General features: G+C 34.8%; 1 protein-coding gene across 1 annotated transcript; it reads left to right on the forward strand.

Annotated features, from left to right (window-relative positions):
* The first annotated feature begins 194 nt into the window (after positions 1–194).
* LOC148938551 (WD and tetratricopeptide repeats protein 1-like) lies at positions 195–18779 on the forward strand. The gene is made up of 4 exons (XM_089107709.1): positions 195–255; positions 10347–10534; positions 15391–15592; positions 18318–18779. Exons 2-4 carry the CDS (start codon positions 10350–10352, stop codon positions 18336–18338), a joined length of 408 nt encoding a protein of 135 aa, XP_088963835.1. The 5' UTR covers positions 195–255; positions 10347–10349; the 3' UTR covers positions 18339–18779.
* The last annotated feature ends 746 nt before the right edge of the window (positions 18780–19525 follow it).

Genomic DNA, 19525 nt, shown 5'->3' on the forward strand with positions numbered 1-19525 from the left:
GCGGGAAACCAAGCAGGGGTGACCCCAAGCGGATTGGCGAATATTTTCAATTTGAAAAGCTTGATGATATGAGTGCGAGCGACGCGAAGCGTCGCGAGCGGCAAATTTTTTGAAAATGACACTTTTTATACAAAATTGACACTATTCTGCCACCCAAAGTGGCACCAAAAAAACCTGCTGAGTGGCAACCCTGGTCAGGAGTTGGTGAAAGGTATTTTCGGGTCCCTCAACAGGGACCTGAAAATTTCCTTTCTGGTAAACTTTGTTGAATACTATACATAGGCTAATTAGGTAAATGATTATAATTCCTTTTGATTGAGCAAAGTTGTGAAGCTGAAAACTGGAGCTCCACTTCAGCAGTTACTGGCATGGAAAAAATTATTTGGCCAGATGGTCTATGGAAATAGCGTAGCTGTCTGCCAAATTTGTTTGAAACCTATCCAATATTCCAAAATATACAAGTTCATGAATGTCAACTTCTGAAGGATCCCATGAAATCACCTAGATGACCTAGCCTATAGAAGAAAAAGAGGGGACCTGATCCAGATTTACAAATTGAGAAAGGTTCTAGATAGAACCAAGTTTGACATTTTTTTCTGTAGTCAGACTAATGTCTATATAAGGGGTAATTCTGCAAAAATCCAGAAACAAACAGCGTCAACTAGACAGAGATCTTCTTTCTGGTCAGTTAGAGAAGTTAAAGACTGGAACTTGTTACCCAAAGAAGTAGTGTCAGCACCAACTCTAAACAGTTTCAAAAACTGTCTAGACAAGCGTCTACAGAAAGAAGTTTTTATTCATAAAGCATAGCATACAAAAGTGATATGACTTTGCACACTAGGTGCACTACATTGAGCCAAGATTAGAGTGCCATAACAGGATATGATATCCTAGTAAGAGGCACTGTTCCTGTAAGTTAGGAGAAAGCATGAAATTGTCTTCTGTTTGACTTTATGACTGCATTCTATATAAGAGTCAATGACAATATTCTATCACTGATATTAAGAAAAAATGGTAAATAGGCCTATTGAGCCCAGGAATGGTAGATATTGAGCAGTCCATATTATTGAATGAAGCAGCATTCACAAGCACATCTAGCTAGAATACTATATCTAGACACATGTCTAGCCAGAATTCAATGCTAGCAAATATCTATCAAATCATATTATTGAGTTAGGAATGGTAGATATTGAGCAGTCCATATTATTGAATGAAGCAGCATTCACAAGCACATCTAGTTAGAATCATATATCTAGACACATATCTAGCCACCCCCCTATATAGGCCTATGCCAATTCAGGGTTAGGTATACATAGGGGGGGGGGCTGAAATTCATTTCCAATAGAAATGATTATTATATTCATAATCAGCATAATAAAAGGCATCAAACAGTGTATTCACTTTATTCCTAACTCAATAATATGATTTGGTAGATATTTACCTCAATGTCTAGGCAACAACCATTCACAAGTAAAATTCAGTGCTTAGCTAAAACAACAAATTTAGTTTCAAATTGTAATTTCCTATCTGACGTGAGTGGCTTATTAAGATATTTTTGTCTCTATTTGAATTTCAATGTATTTATCTAGGTATACATTTGTCTGTAAAGAGTTCCATCTTTTTGTTACTTGAATAGTTGTTTAAATAAGACAAAAAGACTACCAATCTTGTGAAGGCTTGCATATAATCTTGTCAGATATATCAGTCAAAATTAGAGTTTAAAGCTACTCTTCAATCCTGGAAAACAAATAGGGTAAAGATACCAATGATTTGACAGTTTTTGTAAAAAACCAGTTTTTCTACTCTAGAAGTCTTAATTTAAAGACTATTGGTTTGAAAAGGGTGTCAGTATGTAGGAAAAACATATAGGAATCTAACTGTTTGATGAGAAGGGTACAAAACTCCAATTTCTGAAAAGGGTACAAAACTCCAATTTTCCGAAAATTAGAGTATTTTCACCTACAAATTCGACACAACAAAAAAGCTACCTATTTTTGATGCAAGTCGGAACCCAATTCAACACCCGTATTGGGTGTTGAACTGATGATTCGACAGTTTTTGTAAAAAGCCAGTTTTCTACTCTAGAAGTCTTAATTTAAAGACTTTTGGTTTGAAAAGGGTTTCAGTATATAGGAAAAACATCTAGGAATCTAACTGTTTGATGAGAAGTTTGAAGTTTTGTCTGGAAAGGTACAAAACTCCAATTTTCCGAAATTAGAGCATTTTCACCTACAAATTCGACAACAAAAAAGTTACCTGTTTTTGATGCAAGTTGGAACCCAATTCAAAACCCGTCTAAATACTTGGGGAATACTATTGGGCAGAACCTGGTGTATTTGACTCATATATTCTTGTTTCTTTGTTTTTCTTCAACTTCATTTAATGTATAAAAGTGTAAAAGACTATGCAAAAAGTAGAAGTAATAAAACATTAAAATCATTTCAAGTATGTAGTACTTGGTACAACAAAATTGGTACAACAAATTTTAATATACACTATTAAACACAAACAGTACTTAGTACAACAAACTCAGCGTAACAAAATTGTCTCACTAGCACTTCGGAAGGGACAGGGTCCAGGAAAACGGGAGTGGATTTCAAGAAGTTTATTTGATTTAGTGGATTTTATTTTCATATGCAGATTCTTAGTTTTGTCCAAAACATAGGCCTATGCGTCATTTTGTATAAGATTTTGTATTTGATAAAATTTGTATTTTTTATTTGGATGAAGGATAAATAAGGGTATAACCTAAAAAAAATCTGGGGGGGGCAAAATCAGGTCTGGGGGGCAAAACAAGGTCGGGGGGGCAACTGCCCCCCCCCTTCCCCATAGCAATTTATGCCCCTGCATGGTATGAGGCCAAGCAACAGTTCCTCAGATGATGGAAAAATCCAGTGTCTGTAAGTAAAACTTCAAAGTTTAAAAAAAATCTTTTGTTTAAATGTTCTTTCATCTGAAATATTATTAGAAATAATAATCATCAAAATTTGTTGCACAGAAAGCACCTGTAAATTTGACAGCTATGGTGCCTATGGTTTTGTCAGTGGATCCTGGAATTTCAACACCTATTATTTCTCATCTTTTTTACATGTTCAGTGAAGTTTTGACAAAGTCACCTATATTTCGACAGGGCCTGTTGCTGTCTGTCCAAAATTTTGACAAGGTTACTACGAGATATTTGCCAAAGAAATAAATCCCTTGATAGAAGCTAATATTTACGCTTGAATGTTGCTGAAGGAACATTTTTAGTCCACCTGGTATTCCACTACATCAAACAAGAATTTTCGACACTTGGAACCTAGTTTCAAAAATGCAATTTCTGTCACCATTTTCATTTAATATATCAAGAAAAAGCTAACGTGGCTACATTTCAGAGAAGATCAGATGTATCTCGACACATTGGTGCTTATCCCAACTTTTTCTTGCAATAAATAACCAAGTAATGACAGTTTGAACATTATGTACCTAAAAAATTGTTGGGAGCTCATTTTGTGTTGAAAACAGGAAACTGACCAAATTGAATGTTCTTTTCTTATCTGGGTGTACTGGATATAGTGTCCATGTTTCGCACTGTCAAAATATAACAACGGCTCCAAGAGATTGCACTCTAAGTCACGGCTAAGCAGAGCTATCCTGTTTTGAAGGAAAATTTCGACAGTGGTTCCAAAATTGCACTGTCAAATCATCAGTGCCTTTACCCTAATTAGATTACATTTAAGTATATTTTCTATTTTTTTCAAAAAATATTGATAAATTATCCTACTCTACAGCCCAAATGATATTCAAGTCTGGTTCCTCAAGGATTTTAATTCTAGCTCACTGGCACAAATAAAATTTGCTAGAAATTATAAATTGGCAGAACCTGTCAACAGTTGGGGGAAAAGCTACACAAACATAACATTACAATAGAAAATCTCTACAGTCTAAAAATAGAAATGATGGTTTTAATATGGGTTTTTTGGGGTATAATACTGAAAACAATATATCAGTATCATAATGATACAATACCAATTTAATTTGCCAGTAAATTCCCCTCCAAAAAAAAACCTAACATAAAGTTCAAATCCTACATTCTCTGCCCACATTCATTCTTGCATGTTTCTTCCTGGTCTATTACACACAAAAGAATAGCCTCAATAATTCACTGTGGATTCCAAATAATGCAAAAAAGATTTATTTAAAAATGGTTTATAAAAACAATTAAACCAAATAAAGTTTTAATCTGGACAGTGCTTGATAAGGTCAGTCCAATTTGGGCAAGTTGTAATGCAGAAAGCATAGCTTTTTGGCATTTTCTCCTTTCAGAGATCTTTGTTTGTTATCATAAATGTCACTAACTGTGCTGAAAACTCTTTTGCTTGGGACAGCAGAGATACTTCTAAGCAAGGTGTGCCAGTCTTTTGAAACAACTGTATTTATTTTGCCACCACTTTAATGGATAGCTTATTTTCTTATCAATGACAGCCTCACTCATGTACATTTCCAGTTTCTTATCAATGTTATATGTTGACTCTTGTTCCTCACTTGTTCAAGTAGCAAGCATGTTATCAAACAGGCAGTCAATCCAGCTTGATGGGTCTACTCTCCATCCTTTTGGGTTTTGCTTCTCTCATGTTGCAGTGGCTAATTTTGTTTCTTCCAATGTCTGACTCTGTGTTTCTTCTTGTAACCGCCATAGCATTTCTGAGTGCCTCTTGATTTAGGGGCTGATGCTTGTATCTGGGATCCAGGTGACAAGCAAGAACAAATTCTTTGGCTGTACATTCTTGGACTCACCATACCTTTCAAATATTGCTGCACCAGGTGTGTATTGACAGCAATTATATTTTGACTTCATTTGAGTCACTTCTGCTGCTCTCTCCACCATGGTCAGACTCAACTGATGGCTCCACCCCCAAGGAATGAATAAGTAAAACCTACCTAAGGAAATCTACCATCACCTTATGGATAAGTTGCTCATAAAAAAAAGGTTGATAGCTGATGTTTTCTTTTCTCCAATATCTGATAATGACACTGACCACATATCTGTCTGATAATATCAGCCAGCCACTATATTGGTTGGGTCCTAGTTTTGATTCTGTGTTAGTTCCACCATGCTTTTAAATACTACTACTATTACAGCTAACAGCTGAGTGCAACACTAAGCTGCTCATCCTTCATCGCAATCTATTCAACCTCCCATGATGAAGTTCCAATTTCCCTTAAATCTTTCCTTACAATCTCTTCTCACCCCATTTGGGGATGACCTGCTTTTCATTTGGCCTTAGACAGTTGACTGGCAAGGACAATCTTTCGCAGTCTGTCATCATTCATCCATAGAATTTGTCTTAGCCATTTCATTCTTTCTTTCAATTTAGCTCTAGAAAGCAGCATTGAACCACATGTTTTGTACAGCTTACTGCTTGAGATACAGTCAGTCAGTTGGGTTCCCAAGACAATCTGTTGGCAATTTCTCTGCAAACATTTAGCAAATCTCCATTTTTTAGAGTGTCCTTGCTTCAGAACCATACTTGAATGCTGTCAAGAAGAAGCTTCTTACCTTCCAAGAATTTATGACATTGGTAGACTCTAGGATGAGAATTTGAAAGTATTTTCCAGAAACATCTGATTGTGAAACTGGAGGGCTTAAAATTTGGCAATATTGAAGACAGATGGAAAAGTTTCCACAAAATAATTTATGAACTAGCAGAAGATGTGTTATGTAGAGAAAATGGAAAGTGCCAAGGATTATTAGCACAAAAAACATTATGTTTGGTAGAGAAGAGGAGTGGTTTGTGCAAAAAATTTTAAGTGATAAATAATAGGAAAGTAAAAGAAGTTGAGAAGGTGTGTAAGTAGTAATTAAGGAGTTGTAAAGGGTAGGCCATGGATAAGATGTAAATAATCTGGAAGATACAGCCAGACAGCATGATGATATTGTATCAGTTTGTTTAGAAGCTGAGAGAAAGTAATCTATTTGGACTTGATCCTGTTGATATTCAGGAAGGTATAGTTTGGAATGTGTATCACCATGCCCATTATATAATAGCCCAGATGGCTCTCAAATGTGTCTGAAGATGCAACAATATATGTAAAAGGGTTTAAAGACAAAGAACATGCATGCTGACTGCATAGCCTCAAGCTGCCAACATCAACAAAGAGGCAATAACCTACAAGCTCTGCAAGTCCAACAACAAAGAACTGTCCCAGCATGCTCAGTCTTTAAGAACCAGAAATCATAAAAAAACAATCTGTTCTACAAGAATGCTAACTCAAGAATAAGGAACTGTTTTTTCCTCCAACCATATCATACTCCTTTGGAACAGTCTAAGCAACATATCTGTGAGTTCACCAACCTTTGACAGCATCAAACCCAATCTCAATAACAACTGGGTGACCATACCATGGCTCATGCAATGTAATATAGCAGGTTTCTCATTATTACCATCTGACGTACACTGGATTTGTCATATTGCAAGCATGTGTGATTTAAGGCTATGATAAAAATGGTTAGGAATCATATAAAAAAGAATACAAACTTTTTTGATAATTGGAAGTGAAGAAGGATTTGTTTTGTGCAGAGTAGTTAGAGATAGTGCTGAAAGGGATAAAAAATAGCTAGGTCTCAGGTGCTGATAGTGTGATGAATAGGTTTTCAAATATTGTTTTTGTGAAGATAGAGACAAATTACTGAAGATTATGAATAGCATTTTTGAAAAAGAAGAAGTACCTAGTGTTTTTTTTTTTTTTTTTTTTTTAAGAAAAATCTCAATTTAAGAAATATAACAAGTGTGACACACATAGACTCCTAGAGATCCCTAGGCTTGGAAGGAGGCTTTGGAATCTCTGAGTAGTATGGTGAAAGACATGTAGGGGGGGAGAAGTTTATTTTAAGCTGGGGTTGAAAGGGGAAGAATTTGGTCTAGAAGCTGAACTTCAGGGCCATAAAGGCAGTGTAAATTGTATTGACTGGGACTACACAGGACAGTAAGTATCTCTTTGTAAACAACGATTTATAGGTTATAGAGATATGATAAGAAGGACATTTTTATGTCTGTCAAGATATCTAAAATAGGCAAAAAAAGAGAAAGAAAGGCAAATGTGAAGAGTAGCAGCTTTCCCTTACCTTGGAAAATTCTTCAGCTAGCTTAATGAAACTTCTGGGATTGGGTCTACCTCCCAAACTAGAGTCCAGAAAGGCTTTAGCCCCACCTCTTCCAGCTGTTGGGTTGATATCATGATATTTCCAGTCTACTTTATGAAAGAAAAAAGGAAAGGGTACTTCATGGCTTGTGCTCAGACTGGGTCCAGAAAAAAAAAATTTGGTTGATAAAAAGCTATCATACAAGTTAATTAGAAAAGGCAGTGCATTATTATCTGTAACCATATCTATAGATAGATAGATAGATAGATAGATCGTGTATTTCAAAAAGCCCAAGAGCCATATACACACAAAAAATATGAAAATAGAAAAATTACAACAGAGCAAATTACAAACACACATTAACATGAATACATAGCGAAAAATACCTTATGGTAAAATACCAAAAAAAAAAAAAACTTGTAACCATATCTATATTATGTTATTTACTTATCTGTGTTATCTGTATCCACCTTTCCTTTATTGTCATATTTAAACTCATTTTCTGCCTTAGAAGCTACATGCTTTAATTCAATTGAATCACATAGCATCTAGGTCATACAACTATATACCAGAAATGAAGTGGATTGACAAATCGTAATTGGGCAGAATTCTAATTGAAGTTACATGTTGGTTCTTTTTTATAGATCAAAGGCTTTATTTTAGATAATGTGGATGTTTAAGTAAAATTTATTATACTTAACATTTATGGATATTAGTTATAAGTGTATATTTAGAATATAAAAGGACTGTTGATCTATAATAAAAAAAAGGTTAGTAATTACTGCATTTACCTCCAATAGTTGGAATGAAGTAAGGTGTGGGGGTAAAAACTTGTAAACACTTTCCTATACCCTACTTTGACCTATTGCTTTAGAAACAACTTATTGATTTAGAAAGATTTTTTTTTATTGTTGGTGTTTCCATGCTTCACCATCTACGAAAAATTAAGTAAGAAAAACAGTTCAATCAATGCAAACAAACATACTATAGATATTAACGTAAATGAATACATAAATCTTAAAACGAGTGAAACTTAAGTAGAATATGCCAATCAAGCTTGAAACAAACAAAAATCACTACAAACAAGAGTTTAGGCATCACCTCTTTCTCTCACTGTAAAAGTCTAAAACCTACTGCGTCATTGGCACTTTACTGAAAACTATATGCGTCTTGAACAGTCCTGGAAAGTATAAACAACATCAAATTGAATATTTTATATATAATGATATTAGTTGTTGAAAAATCCATCAGTTCAATAGTTTATTTCACTCTAATTTTATGTTTATTTTCAATGCTTAAAGAACTGGAAAAAAATATTTGTAATATAATTCGTTTTCAGTGAAGCGCCAATGACGCAGTAGGCTTTTGGTTTTTATTTACAGTTAAGGAAGGGGGCAGTATCCAAATTCTTGTGTGTAATAAATTAAACTGAATATTTGATGTATAATGATATTAATTGCTGAAAGCTCATCAGTTCAAAATTTTACTATAATTTTAATATTTCCAATATTAAGTACAAAAGAAAATATTTGTAATAAAATTGGTTTTCAGTAAAGCACCAGTGATTCAGTAGGTGTTAGACTTTTACAGTGAGAGCCTACCCTTGGGCCCTGGGGGGCTGTGTTGACACCGGAGTTTTTGTTATCTGAACTTTGAACTATTTTTAACAAAATGTCTGCCTCAAAATTTTTATCTGATGCATTTAGGGCGTTGAGGTGGGTGGGGCTATTTGTCCTCCAATCTCTTTTGACTCAGAAAAAGTGAATAAGAACTTTTAATTTCTTATCAAATGAACCCCCTCCGTATTTTATACAAGCATCCCTTCCATAAAAACGATATATGCCCACAGAGCATTACTTACTACGCCTGCCTCCGGGCCATGGAGGGGAGGAGGGTTGCGTCACCGCAGGAGTTTTTCTTATCTGACCATTGAATTATTTTTAATGAAATGGCTATTTTAAAGATTTTATCATATAAGCTTGGGGAAAAAAGTGTGTGTGTGTGTGGGGGGGGGTCTAGTTGCCCTTGGATGTCTTTTGACTCTTAAAAAGTGAACTAGAACTTTTAATTTCCAAACAAATGAGCCCTCTGAATTTTATACTAGCATCCCTTTCATAAGAACCATGCACGCCCCCAGGACAACACTTATAACGACTACCCCCTGGGGTGTTGTGTTGACACCGAAGTTTTTGTTAACTAATTTTTGAAATTTTTAAAAACTGGCTATCTCAAAATTTCAAGTGGATGGGCCAGGGAAAAAAGGGTATGTGGGGCTAGTTGTCCTTAAATCTTTTGACTCTTAAAAAAAGAACTAGAACTTAAAATTTCGAATCAAATGAGCCCTCTATGAAGATTATATGAGGATCCCTTTCATAAGAACCATACACGCCCCCAGGACAACACTTACAACAACTGCCCCCTTGGCCCTGGGGTGTTGTGTTGACACAGAAGTTTTTGTTAACTAATTTTTGAACAATTTTTAAAAAACTGGCTATCTCGAAATTTCAAGTGGATGGGCCTGGGAAAAAAGGGTATGAGGGGCTAGTTGTCCTTAAATCTTTTGACTCTTAAAAAGTGAACTAGAACTTTCAATTTCGAATCAAATGAGCTCTCTATGAAGTTTTATATGAGGATCCCTTTCATAAGAACCATACATGCCCTTAGGGCATAACTTAGAACACCTTTTCCCGGGCTCTGGGGGGCTGTATTGACACCAGAGTTTTTCTTATTTATTTTTTGTCTTAGACCAGGGCACTTTGTATTGAAGGAGTTGTCGTAGAAACTTAAAAAAGGACTCGTTTGACTGGCAATTGAAACAGCTAGTGCCCCTTTTAACAGTCGAAAGTGATTGGAGGGCAATTAACCCCACTCCCACGCCCACCCTTTCTTCTAACACGTCCAATCAAAATTTTGAGATAGACAATTTGTTCAAAGTAGTTGAAAGGCCCGGAAATTATGTCTTTGAGGATAGTATTCTTTGGTAATATTTTTTTTTCTTTATTAATGTTTATTTTTGTATTTCGCTTGTTTTATTTTTTTTCTATTTTTTCATTGCTCTGTTTGTGATTTTGGATCTTTAAAGTGTTCAGTATATTTATTTAATTATGTAAGTTTATTCAGCTAAAAGATCCTGGCTTTTTCTTTGTTTTAATGATCTTGGGCAGCGTTGTCAACTCAATAAATTTTGTAAATTCATTATGGTGTTTTTTTTTTTTTACTTCAGTTCATGCCAGAATCCAAGAATAGGATGATTGCTGTTGGGGCTGCAGACGAAAAGATCAGCTTCATTGATGTGGAAAGAAATGAAACAGCTACTGTCTGTTGCTGCCATTACCATGGGGTGAAAACATTAGCAGTTTCAAACGAGAATCCTACTCTTTTATGGTCTGGTGCTGAAGATTGCACTGTTAGGTAATTTTGCTATATTATTTTTTGTATTATTTGTTTTGTTTTTACTTTATTCACTTTTTATATCCTTCTTAGCTCATTTACCTCAACTCATTGACTTGTTTGTTCCAAATCTGTTTCAAATAAATTTGTTAAATTTATGAGCCATTATTGATTACTTCAAATGTTCTATTTCTTCAAATTTCATCAGTATATGTGCTTCTCATGACAGTGCAATAATACAGAATTGTACATCCCCCTATTGTTTACTTCCCCTTGGCTAAATGAAAGGACATAAACGGGTGATTGGACCCAGCAAAATATATAAAACAAATACTTTTATACAAGACATTGAGATGTGGCAGTCGATAAGGACACTTGCCGCTTGGATCTTGCTGTCAAATTTGGTGCTCAAGATCTTCACAATATGACACAATATTGTTTTTTCAAATAGACTATAGGTCATAATATGGAAAGATACACGTGCTGCCAAAGAGGTATGTCATGAAGGAAACGGAAGGAATGTACGGGAATTACCTGCCACGGAACTAAATATTATCGGTAATAATTTCGGTTCATTCTCTCTCGTTTTAAGCTCTATTTATCTTCATCATTGTTTTACATGTGTTTGTGTTTCTTGGTATAGTTTTTGTCTTGTCTCTGTTGGGTCTAGATTTGCTTTCAAACACTCCATCGCTGGTTAGAACCTGGAGCTCAAAATGGAACTTGAAATCAAGCTAGTTCCAATTGGAAACCAAGAGGGCATAGTAGTTAGAAATGTGAAGTGTGTAAACCAGTGATTCCCAAAGGAATTCAGGCCACGCCCCACTAAGATGTTTCTATAATCCTAATGCCCCCTCATGATATTTATTTTTTTTTATATGAAAGAAGCTTGAAAGAGCATTAACATGGTATCTATTTTTGGTCTCGTCCTCTAGTTGTTTTTTTATGTTCATGAAAAACATTGTCTGAACACAACCTTTCTTATAGGTTCCATTGCAACTGAACCCTGGGCTTCTGAACCCTCGTGCATCTGTGACCCTTGGTGCAACTGAACCCCTTAAACTGAACCTCCATATAACTGAACCCTCACGCAAGTTAACCCCCGGTGTAACTGAACCCTTGTCAAGGGTAACTCTCTTTAACTGAACGTCCATGCAATTAAACCCTCATGCAACTCATCCCTGTTTAATGGATTCCTTAACTGAACCCTGTAGAACACAACCCCCATTCAACTTAACTCTCACTCAACTAAATATTATTTATCCTCGTTTATCGGAACCTTCGTTCAATTGAACCCTCATGCTGCTCAATCCTCGCTTAATTGATTCTTTGTGAAACTGAACCCTATAGAACATAACCCTCGTGTCACTCAACCTCCATTCAAGTTAACCCTCACTCAGCGCAATATCCGTACCACTCAACCAAATTCAACTCAACCTCCGTGTAATTAAGTCCTTGTGCAACTCGACCCCCCAATAATTTCTTTCCCCATTCTTCTCATCTGTGCATTTTAACCCTCATTCAACTCAATTCTCTCTCAAGTTAACTCTTGTTTAACCCAAGCCTGACTCAACCGCCATTTAAGGTTACCCTACATTTAGCTCAACCCTCCTCAAATCAATAATATAACTGACAAATGTAATTCAGGCCGTTTTGTCGGAGGTGACAAAAGCTTACTTGAATGTAATGGTCTTTGTTTGTTAGTTAATTCTTTTTTGTCTTTTCGGTTATACCGCTTCGATGTAAAACTATTCCCTACATCTACAAAACAACAATTTATTCTTCTGTCCTATATATTTGAGAAGTAACAGAGCTTTTCATGCCCTGGGGCCAAACCCACTTGAAGGTCATGGTTGCAACAATAGCTCTACCCTTGTACGAAGAAAGCCTATAGTAGCCAAAATCTTAAAGACGTGTTAAAAAACGATATGTCATTAGAAGGCTTGCCATTAATGCCGGTTCAGAAATGATAACTGTTATTTAAATTAATAGTACAGGTTGATTTTAGAAAAAAAACAGCAAGAAACATTGATAAGAGTCCCTTTTTCAGTTTCATTGCTCCAGTACTGTCAGGGAAATTAAATATCGCAGAGAGCAGTTTAATGCTATTCAAAATTTAATGTACGAATTTACGCGGTTTTATAATATCCATCATAAAATGCCTAATGGCGCCAAAGTGAAAAAAATTCATCCGAATGCAAAGCTGATTCATTACTGATAGAAGCTATTTATTTCTTTTCAACACTAAAATTAATTACGAAACGAATTGTGGGAAATTACGAAAGAGCGCTTGATACCTAAACATATCTGCTTTTTCTTTCTCTTTTTCCCCAGGACTGAGCGGTCACTGGAACATTGTAAGGGCACGGAAATGGATAACCCTCTGAGTTTCTCAGATTTAGTGCTCTATTTCCCCCATCCCATAAAGGTGTACATTAACTGGTGACTGGTTTGATGTTACTTAGCATACTTCACCTAGAATTTTCAAATTAAAAGACGATTTATTCACTATTCAAACCTATTTACAGGTATAATAATCGCTACTGTCACAACCTTCTTTTAGAATATTTTTTTTCAACAGAAATTTTTGTTTCTTCTTTGTAAAACTTTGGGTTGTTCTAGATATCTCAACTGTTTTCAAATTCATTCTACATTTGTGCATTCCTGCCTTCTTGGAAATTTCAGTCCGACCAGGGTAAAAGCTTTTTCTTATTTTAGGCCTGAGGTCTAAATCCAACCACCCTACCTCCTTCCCATTTACACATAATTTTTTTTTTTTTTTTTTTTTAAACGTTACGGGGAAAGAAATGAAAATCGTGTCATTCGGGTGGAAAACTACTTCTCCATTACTACTTGAATGGAGAAATTATGAACTTTGTCTTGCACGAAGAGATACACGCAAGCAGTATCCTGAAAGAGAAGCGTTTTCATTGGATGCCAGTAACAGAAAGTAGTTGTAGTCGTGGCTCTGCCGGTTCTTTGTCTTTAGTCCAAATCAGTTTAGCTTGCCTAAGTGGGTCATATAAGTTTGAAACTCTGAACGAAGCGAGAAGCATGTTTTGAGCTTCTAATCAGTACTAGTTCAAACTTATTCTCAGACCCTGGGTTGAGCTCGGTGAAACAAGGAATTTGAATATGGGTGAGTTACATAAGGGTTAAGTTAAAAGAGGGTTAATTTAAATGAGGGTGCAGTGGAACGGCATTTAGCTAAACGGGGCTGAGTCGTACGGGGGTTCAGTTAAAGGTGGTTGAGTTACAAATGGGTTGAGTTGCAAAGGAGTAAAATTGCACGATGGTTCAGTTAAATAGGGTTAAGTTGCTCGTGGGTGCAGTTGAACGGGGCTATGTTGAACTAAGGTTCAGTTAAATGGAGTTGATATGCACGTAAGCTCAGTTGAATGGGTACACTTACACACTCATGCCTTTTTACAATATATAACGTCATTACAACACTATCACATTTTTTGGGGGCTCTCTAACTACATTTGATTGTGACATTGTTCTCATGATTTTCTTCTTTTTTTTAATAAAGGCTTAAAGTAAAGTCAGCTGAAGAGTGCACGTCCTGCCCATGACCCACTAAAATATTGCCATGCCCAACTGGTGGAGCATGTGCACCATGCTCCATTATTGGGAATCATGGGTGTAAATATTTGCATAAGAATAATAATGTCATCATAATAAAATCAGAAGACTGAAAGGTCGGAGATAATAAATAATAAAAAATGCCACCAAAATGGACGAATCAGGTAGACAATAATTTTTTTTTTAATTAATAACATTTTAATAAATAAATATCAGTATATTAGTTATATAATTGCATAGTATAATATATTAAGTTTTTATATGTATATTATCGCACTTTACTGAAAAAAAAATAAAAATGAATGTGCATTAAGTTATAAAAGTGAAAACATTTACAATTTATTTTTTCCAGTAGTGCAATTTATGTTCTGGCCTTGGGAAGCCATAGGGGTTTTGAGCCCTACTCATGTTAATTTTCTGCTCCTTTACTTTTCTTTGAAAAAGTTATTTTGTGGAAAGTTTTTTTAATTAGTTTCTGTTCGTTTTATAGTGGCATAGTCTTTTCAGGGAAAAAGAAAATAATAGTTCAAATCTTTTCGGTTTTTCTTTAAGAATTTAGTTTGGCCTGCTATTTGTAGACTGGAGAAAATTTTTCAACAATTTTTAACAGCATATACCCTTTTAAAAATCTGGACACAAATAGTAGTGGTGGATTTAGTTTTATACCTCCTCTAGTTGACCTGAAAAATAAAACTAGATAACATTCGCAAAAAAAAAAATCTATCTATGATCTTTGACAGCTTGGATACACTTACACTCTTTTGATTCAGTTAGATTCTAAACTCTTTACTCTGGGTTAAAAAACAACTTGTTTTTATACTAGAATAGAATAAGTTTTTTTACTATGATCGACCGTATCTTTTAAATGAAGTTCAAGTGGCTGAATGGGGGGGAGGGGCTTTTTTATAATAGGGGGACCTGGGGGGCTTGATACCAGGCTAAAAAGTGCTAACCTAATAGTTCTAAGGAGGTGTGTAAAATGCTTACTTTCAACTTAGAAATTAAAAATAGCCCGTCTCATCATGTTTCTGTAAATTTTTCAAGTTAATTTGATGCGATTCTCGCAATCGTAATGTTTGTGTGGTTAACGAGCTTTAAAAACACTCGTTCATGGTCAGTACTTAGTTCCAAAGAACGCTTTGAGCGATCTCTGCGTGATGTAAAAATTATTGCATTATTTTATTTTATACGGATTTGCAAGAACTAGACCAATTATTAATATATTTTTTTTTTATTTTAAACCGGTTGATTTACGAGAACTGCACGATTATGAATATGTTATTTTATTTTAGACAGATGGATTTACGAGAGCCGCACGTTTGTGATGAAACTAGCTCAAACATTTTTGTGAATTTGATGGTTCCTTGTTCTTCTGTATCAGAAGTTAAGGCAATTGCTATGAATCCTGTTAGGTCTGAATTACTTGCAGTTGGAGGGGATGATCCGTATGCAAGAATTTATGATAGAAGAAAGATAAAACCGTATACGTATCAGGTTAGATATTGGGTATTTTTGGGTCTTGGTCTTATTAGAGTGTAATTTGGTTTAAAAAAAATAAAGCCTGGATAAAAATTACATATCGAAATAGTGGGGGTATTAGATTACATTCTTACGTCTAAAGCGGTGTTTGAATTATCACCTTTGTAAGAACAAAAAGGAGTTATGCGGTTTTATTTGATTATTTCTTTACACTGTGGGTGTTCATTTTGCATTAAATTAAAAAGTTTTGAAAAAAAATCAAATATATCCAGCCAGTGAAGAAAATGAGGATAAATATGTAGATATTTTGATCAAGACATCAAGTACTGAATGATCAAGTACTGAATTCCTAATTGGTATTTTACATAGTGTTTGTAGCAGTTTAACTGCTACACCAAGTCGGCAGCTGCTCTAAAATCAAAAACAGCCAACAATTATAGACTGGTAGATCTTCTGTGAGTAGTCAAAAAAAATTCATAACTGCAAAGATGTGTTCTGTTTAGCTATCGAGAATCCTATAATTGATGTAGACCACAATATTAGCTGTAGGAGATCTTTAGACCACAAACATTCCTCGAGTTATTTCTTTTTCTTGACACTGCTGTTATGACTGGAAATCAGCAAGGCAGGCATTTTTTGAATATTGGATTAAAAAATAAAACCTTTTATCTAGCGATTGCAATGACACGATTGATTTTAGTAACTTATCTATTGATGATTTGTATATTAAAATAGTGAAGTCGATAGATTCTCCATTGATAAAGATGTGACATGTACAATTCTTAAATTGGGTAGATTTGGTATTGGTCTAAAATAGGATATACAAGCCATATTCCATTACTAATAATTCTATTAAATATTTAAACCAACACGGGCAATATCACAATTTCAATATCACAATATCGCAATTTATCAAAATTGCGGGTATTCCATTATTTCCTCATCCAGACCTTCCTTTCATATTCCTGACAACTTTCCTAATTTCTTCTGACGAGACATCCCTTACCGAATCATAATCCTTTTCTCTCATAGGGAACAACGCAAAATCGCTCTAATTTTCCTTACTTAATTCTATACATTTTTGACCAGACGTCTTTTGTATTACCTAGATTAAAAGCTTGCTCCAGCTCCTTATGTTCTTCTCTAAGCTTCTACCGCTTTTTTCTTTTAATCAACCTTTTACATTTTCGCACTTCTTAAATTTCTACGCCCGGGGCAAGTGCCCCCTCTGCCCCCCCCCTAAAACCGCCTATGGAAGAAAGTTGTAATAAGGTGTTTAAATTATTAGCATGTCATGTTCTTTGGATTTACCATCCTGCCATATTTACCAAGAAACACTACATAGTAGGTTGGTATTTACGACCTCAAGTTTAATTGGTGCTGTATTATTTTTTTATTTTATTTTTATTTTTTTTTCTGTTAAGAATATCAAGTATTTCCTTAAAGTTAGTTTTTAGTAGTTATCCTTAAATGGCGCAGATATCGTGAATTAATCTTTCGACATCTCTTTATTTCACTGCTCTCGTTTTGTAACATTGAGTTGGTCTCCGTGAAGTAAGTATGAATTAAGGTTTACTAAATATTCTAAGTAACTAAGTTACTAAGTAACTAAGTTACTAAGTACTAAGTTACTAAGTCTAAGTTACTAAGTAACTAAATATTCTTTGTTTTGGTTTACTATCAGATTCTAGTAGTGCAAATAATTTCAGAAATTGAAAATATTACCAGTAATCTAGCTAAGATTGTACCCAAGTCATCTTTCAGGCATATAGGAGGGTTTTCATACATTTTGTGCTCTTAAAAGTCAAAGCACGAGTTGCGTACGGTATATAACTTCAAAAATCAATTTTTGTTTAATAATCAAAGATAAATTTTCTTCTCTGCACTTTTTGCAAAAACTTTGAATTTCGCGTTTTCTGGTTATGGTGCCTCTGAGGGTTGTAATAAACCCCCTCTAGAAACAATTTCTTGGAAAAGAAATTGTCTTCCAATCTCTCTCTCTCTCTCTTTGTCTCTCTCTCTCTCTCTCTCTCTCTCTCTCTCTCTCTCTCTCTCTCTCTCTCTCTCTCTCTCTCTCTCTCTCTCTCTCTCTCTCTCTGTCTCTCTCTCTCTCTCTCTCTCTCTCTCTCTCTCTCTCTCTCTCTCTCTCTCTCTCTCTCTGTATGTCTCTCTCTCGAGAGAGAGAATGTTTATGTTTTTGATTAGAGTAGTAAAGGAATCTATTTTGTTATTAGGAAGCTAGGAAATAATAGTTACCCTAGAATAGTTCTATTTGTGTCAGGGTCGCCACCTAGATATTATTACTGTCAAAAATTACTTTTCAGGTGTTTTAATTGGTAACTTTAGAACATAATTCATTTTAGATTAATTATTCTTAGTTTAGGTTTTACCTCTATGACAACAAATGCGTAACATACTAATTGAATCAATACAACGAAATAAAACTTATAAACTCTGGAGGAGAAATCCTCTTCAAGGGACACAAAGACGAGAGAAAAAAACGTTAGAAAAAAAATTACCGTCAACTTTGTGTGGCTTAAATTCCTCCCCAGTTAGCTCTATTCTGTATACTGTTTTCCCTAAATCTCGTAAAAAATAAACACATATTTCTTCTCATACAATAAATACATATTTCGAGGTATTTCGAAATATGTATAAATACATATTTCTCCGTTTACTTTTTTTCGCTTCTTTACATTTCTTTTATCTCCAATCGATTAACGTCCTTTTTCTTTTCTAGGCTAAGAAATTAAAGAGCTGAGCAGTAAATTTCGCAACTAACTTAGTGTAAGCTTGTATACTGTTGCCGTCTTTTTGTGTAATGGCGTTCAGTTTTACATAAAAAGTCGTTGCAATAGACATGGCTTCTTGTAATTGTAAAGTTAAAATAAAAATCAAGGGTTCTTAACCTTAAGTTAGTTTTATTCTCCGTAAAATTGTTGTTTATGCCTCTTTTTTTATCTCCCCTTTTTTATATTTTAAAAGAAATAGAACCCTTTACTTTTTCTTCAATAAATTATCTTTTTTGCTCATCCCTCACTAAACGAATTTACTGCTCATTCAAGCTCTTCTGCTCCTTGTACAGCTTCTGCTCCTCAGCCAAGAAACCGCATCCAGAGTCAACAAACAAGTAAACAAGAAAATAAATTCGAGGCATTTTATTTACTCTTTATCTAAATAAATATTGAAAAGCTTTGCCAAATAGTAGCAAAGATGTGAAATATCATATTTGGGAATATGAGGGGAATTGGTAACATTGTTGTAAGTCATCAGCCAGTAATGACACGTGTTCGAAGTTGATTGACTAAGTTGAAAGCTTGGACTAGCAATGAATTCTGTTAGGAGGTGGGGGTATAATTATTTAAATTTTAGTATTATTGTATCTTGGATCCCACCTCTATGGGGTTGAACTTTGTGGCATCAACACCTTTATAGCCAAAATAAATATGTAATTTTTTTGAATTTAAATGCACTGGAGAGAGGCGGTGGGGAATGGGGTCTCCTTGGGAACTTGGGTCACTGTCTTTTTTTACCTTCTCACACACACACACAATTAAAACATTTCTAAAGTTTAAAATCTTTTCTTATAGCTTCGTCAATCGCTTCAGCTCTGACAAAAACGATTTTATGTACAAAGAAGTGTTTCGCTCGGAATTTTCATTTTTCTGCCATCTATAAAAAAACCTAACAGATGCTAACCCTTATTACTGCAGGGAATTGTTACACATCAAGGTTTATATGTCAAATATATGTAAACAGAGGTTTATCTGTTAAATATAGAAATATTTTAAAACAATGAAAATTCTGCAGGAAAAATGTATGAAATGTGCTAAAATTATGCTATTAAAATGAATTGTGAAAGATTTAAAAAGGGTTTTTCACACACGAAACTGAACAAGAAGCAACTTCTGTTCGACGCATATGTTTTTCGAATTATCTGTTGAGTTT

Source organism: Artemia sp. Qi Xiang Cuo, unplaced genomic scaffold, assembly GCF_049724085.1.
Source record: "Artemia sp. Qi Xiang Cuo unplaced genomic scaffold, ASM4972408v1 HiC_scaffold_3142, whole genome shotgun sequence".
Classification (NCBI taxonomy): Eukaryota; Metazoa; Arthropoda; class Branchiopoda; order Anostraca; family Artemiidae; genus Artemia; species Artemia sp. Qi Xiang Cuo.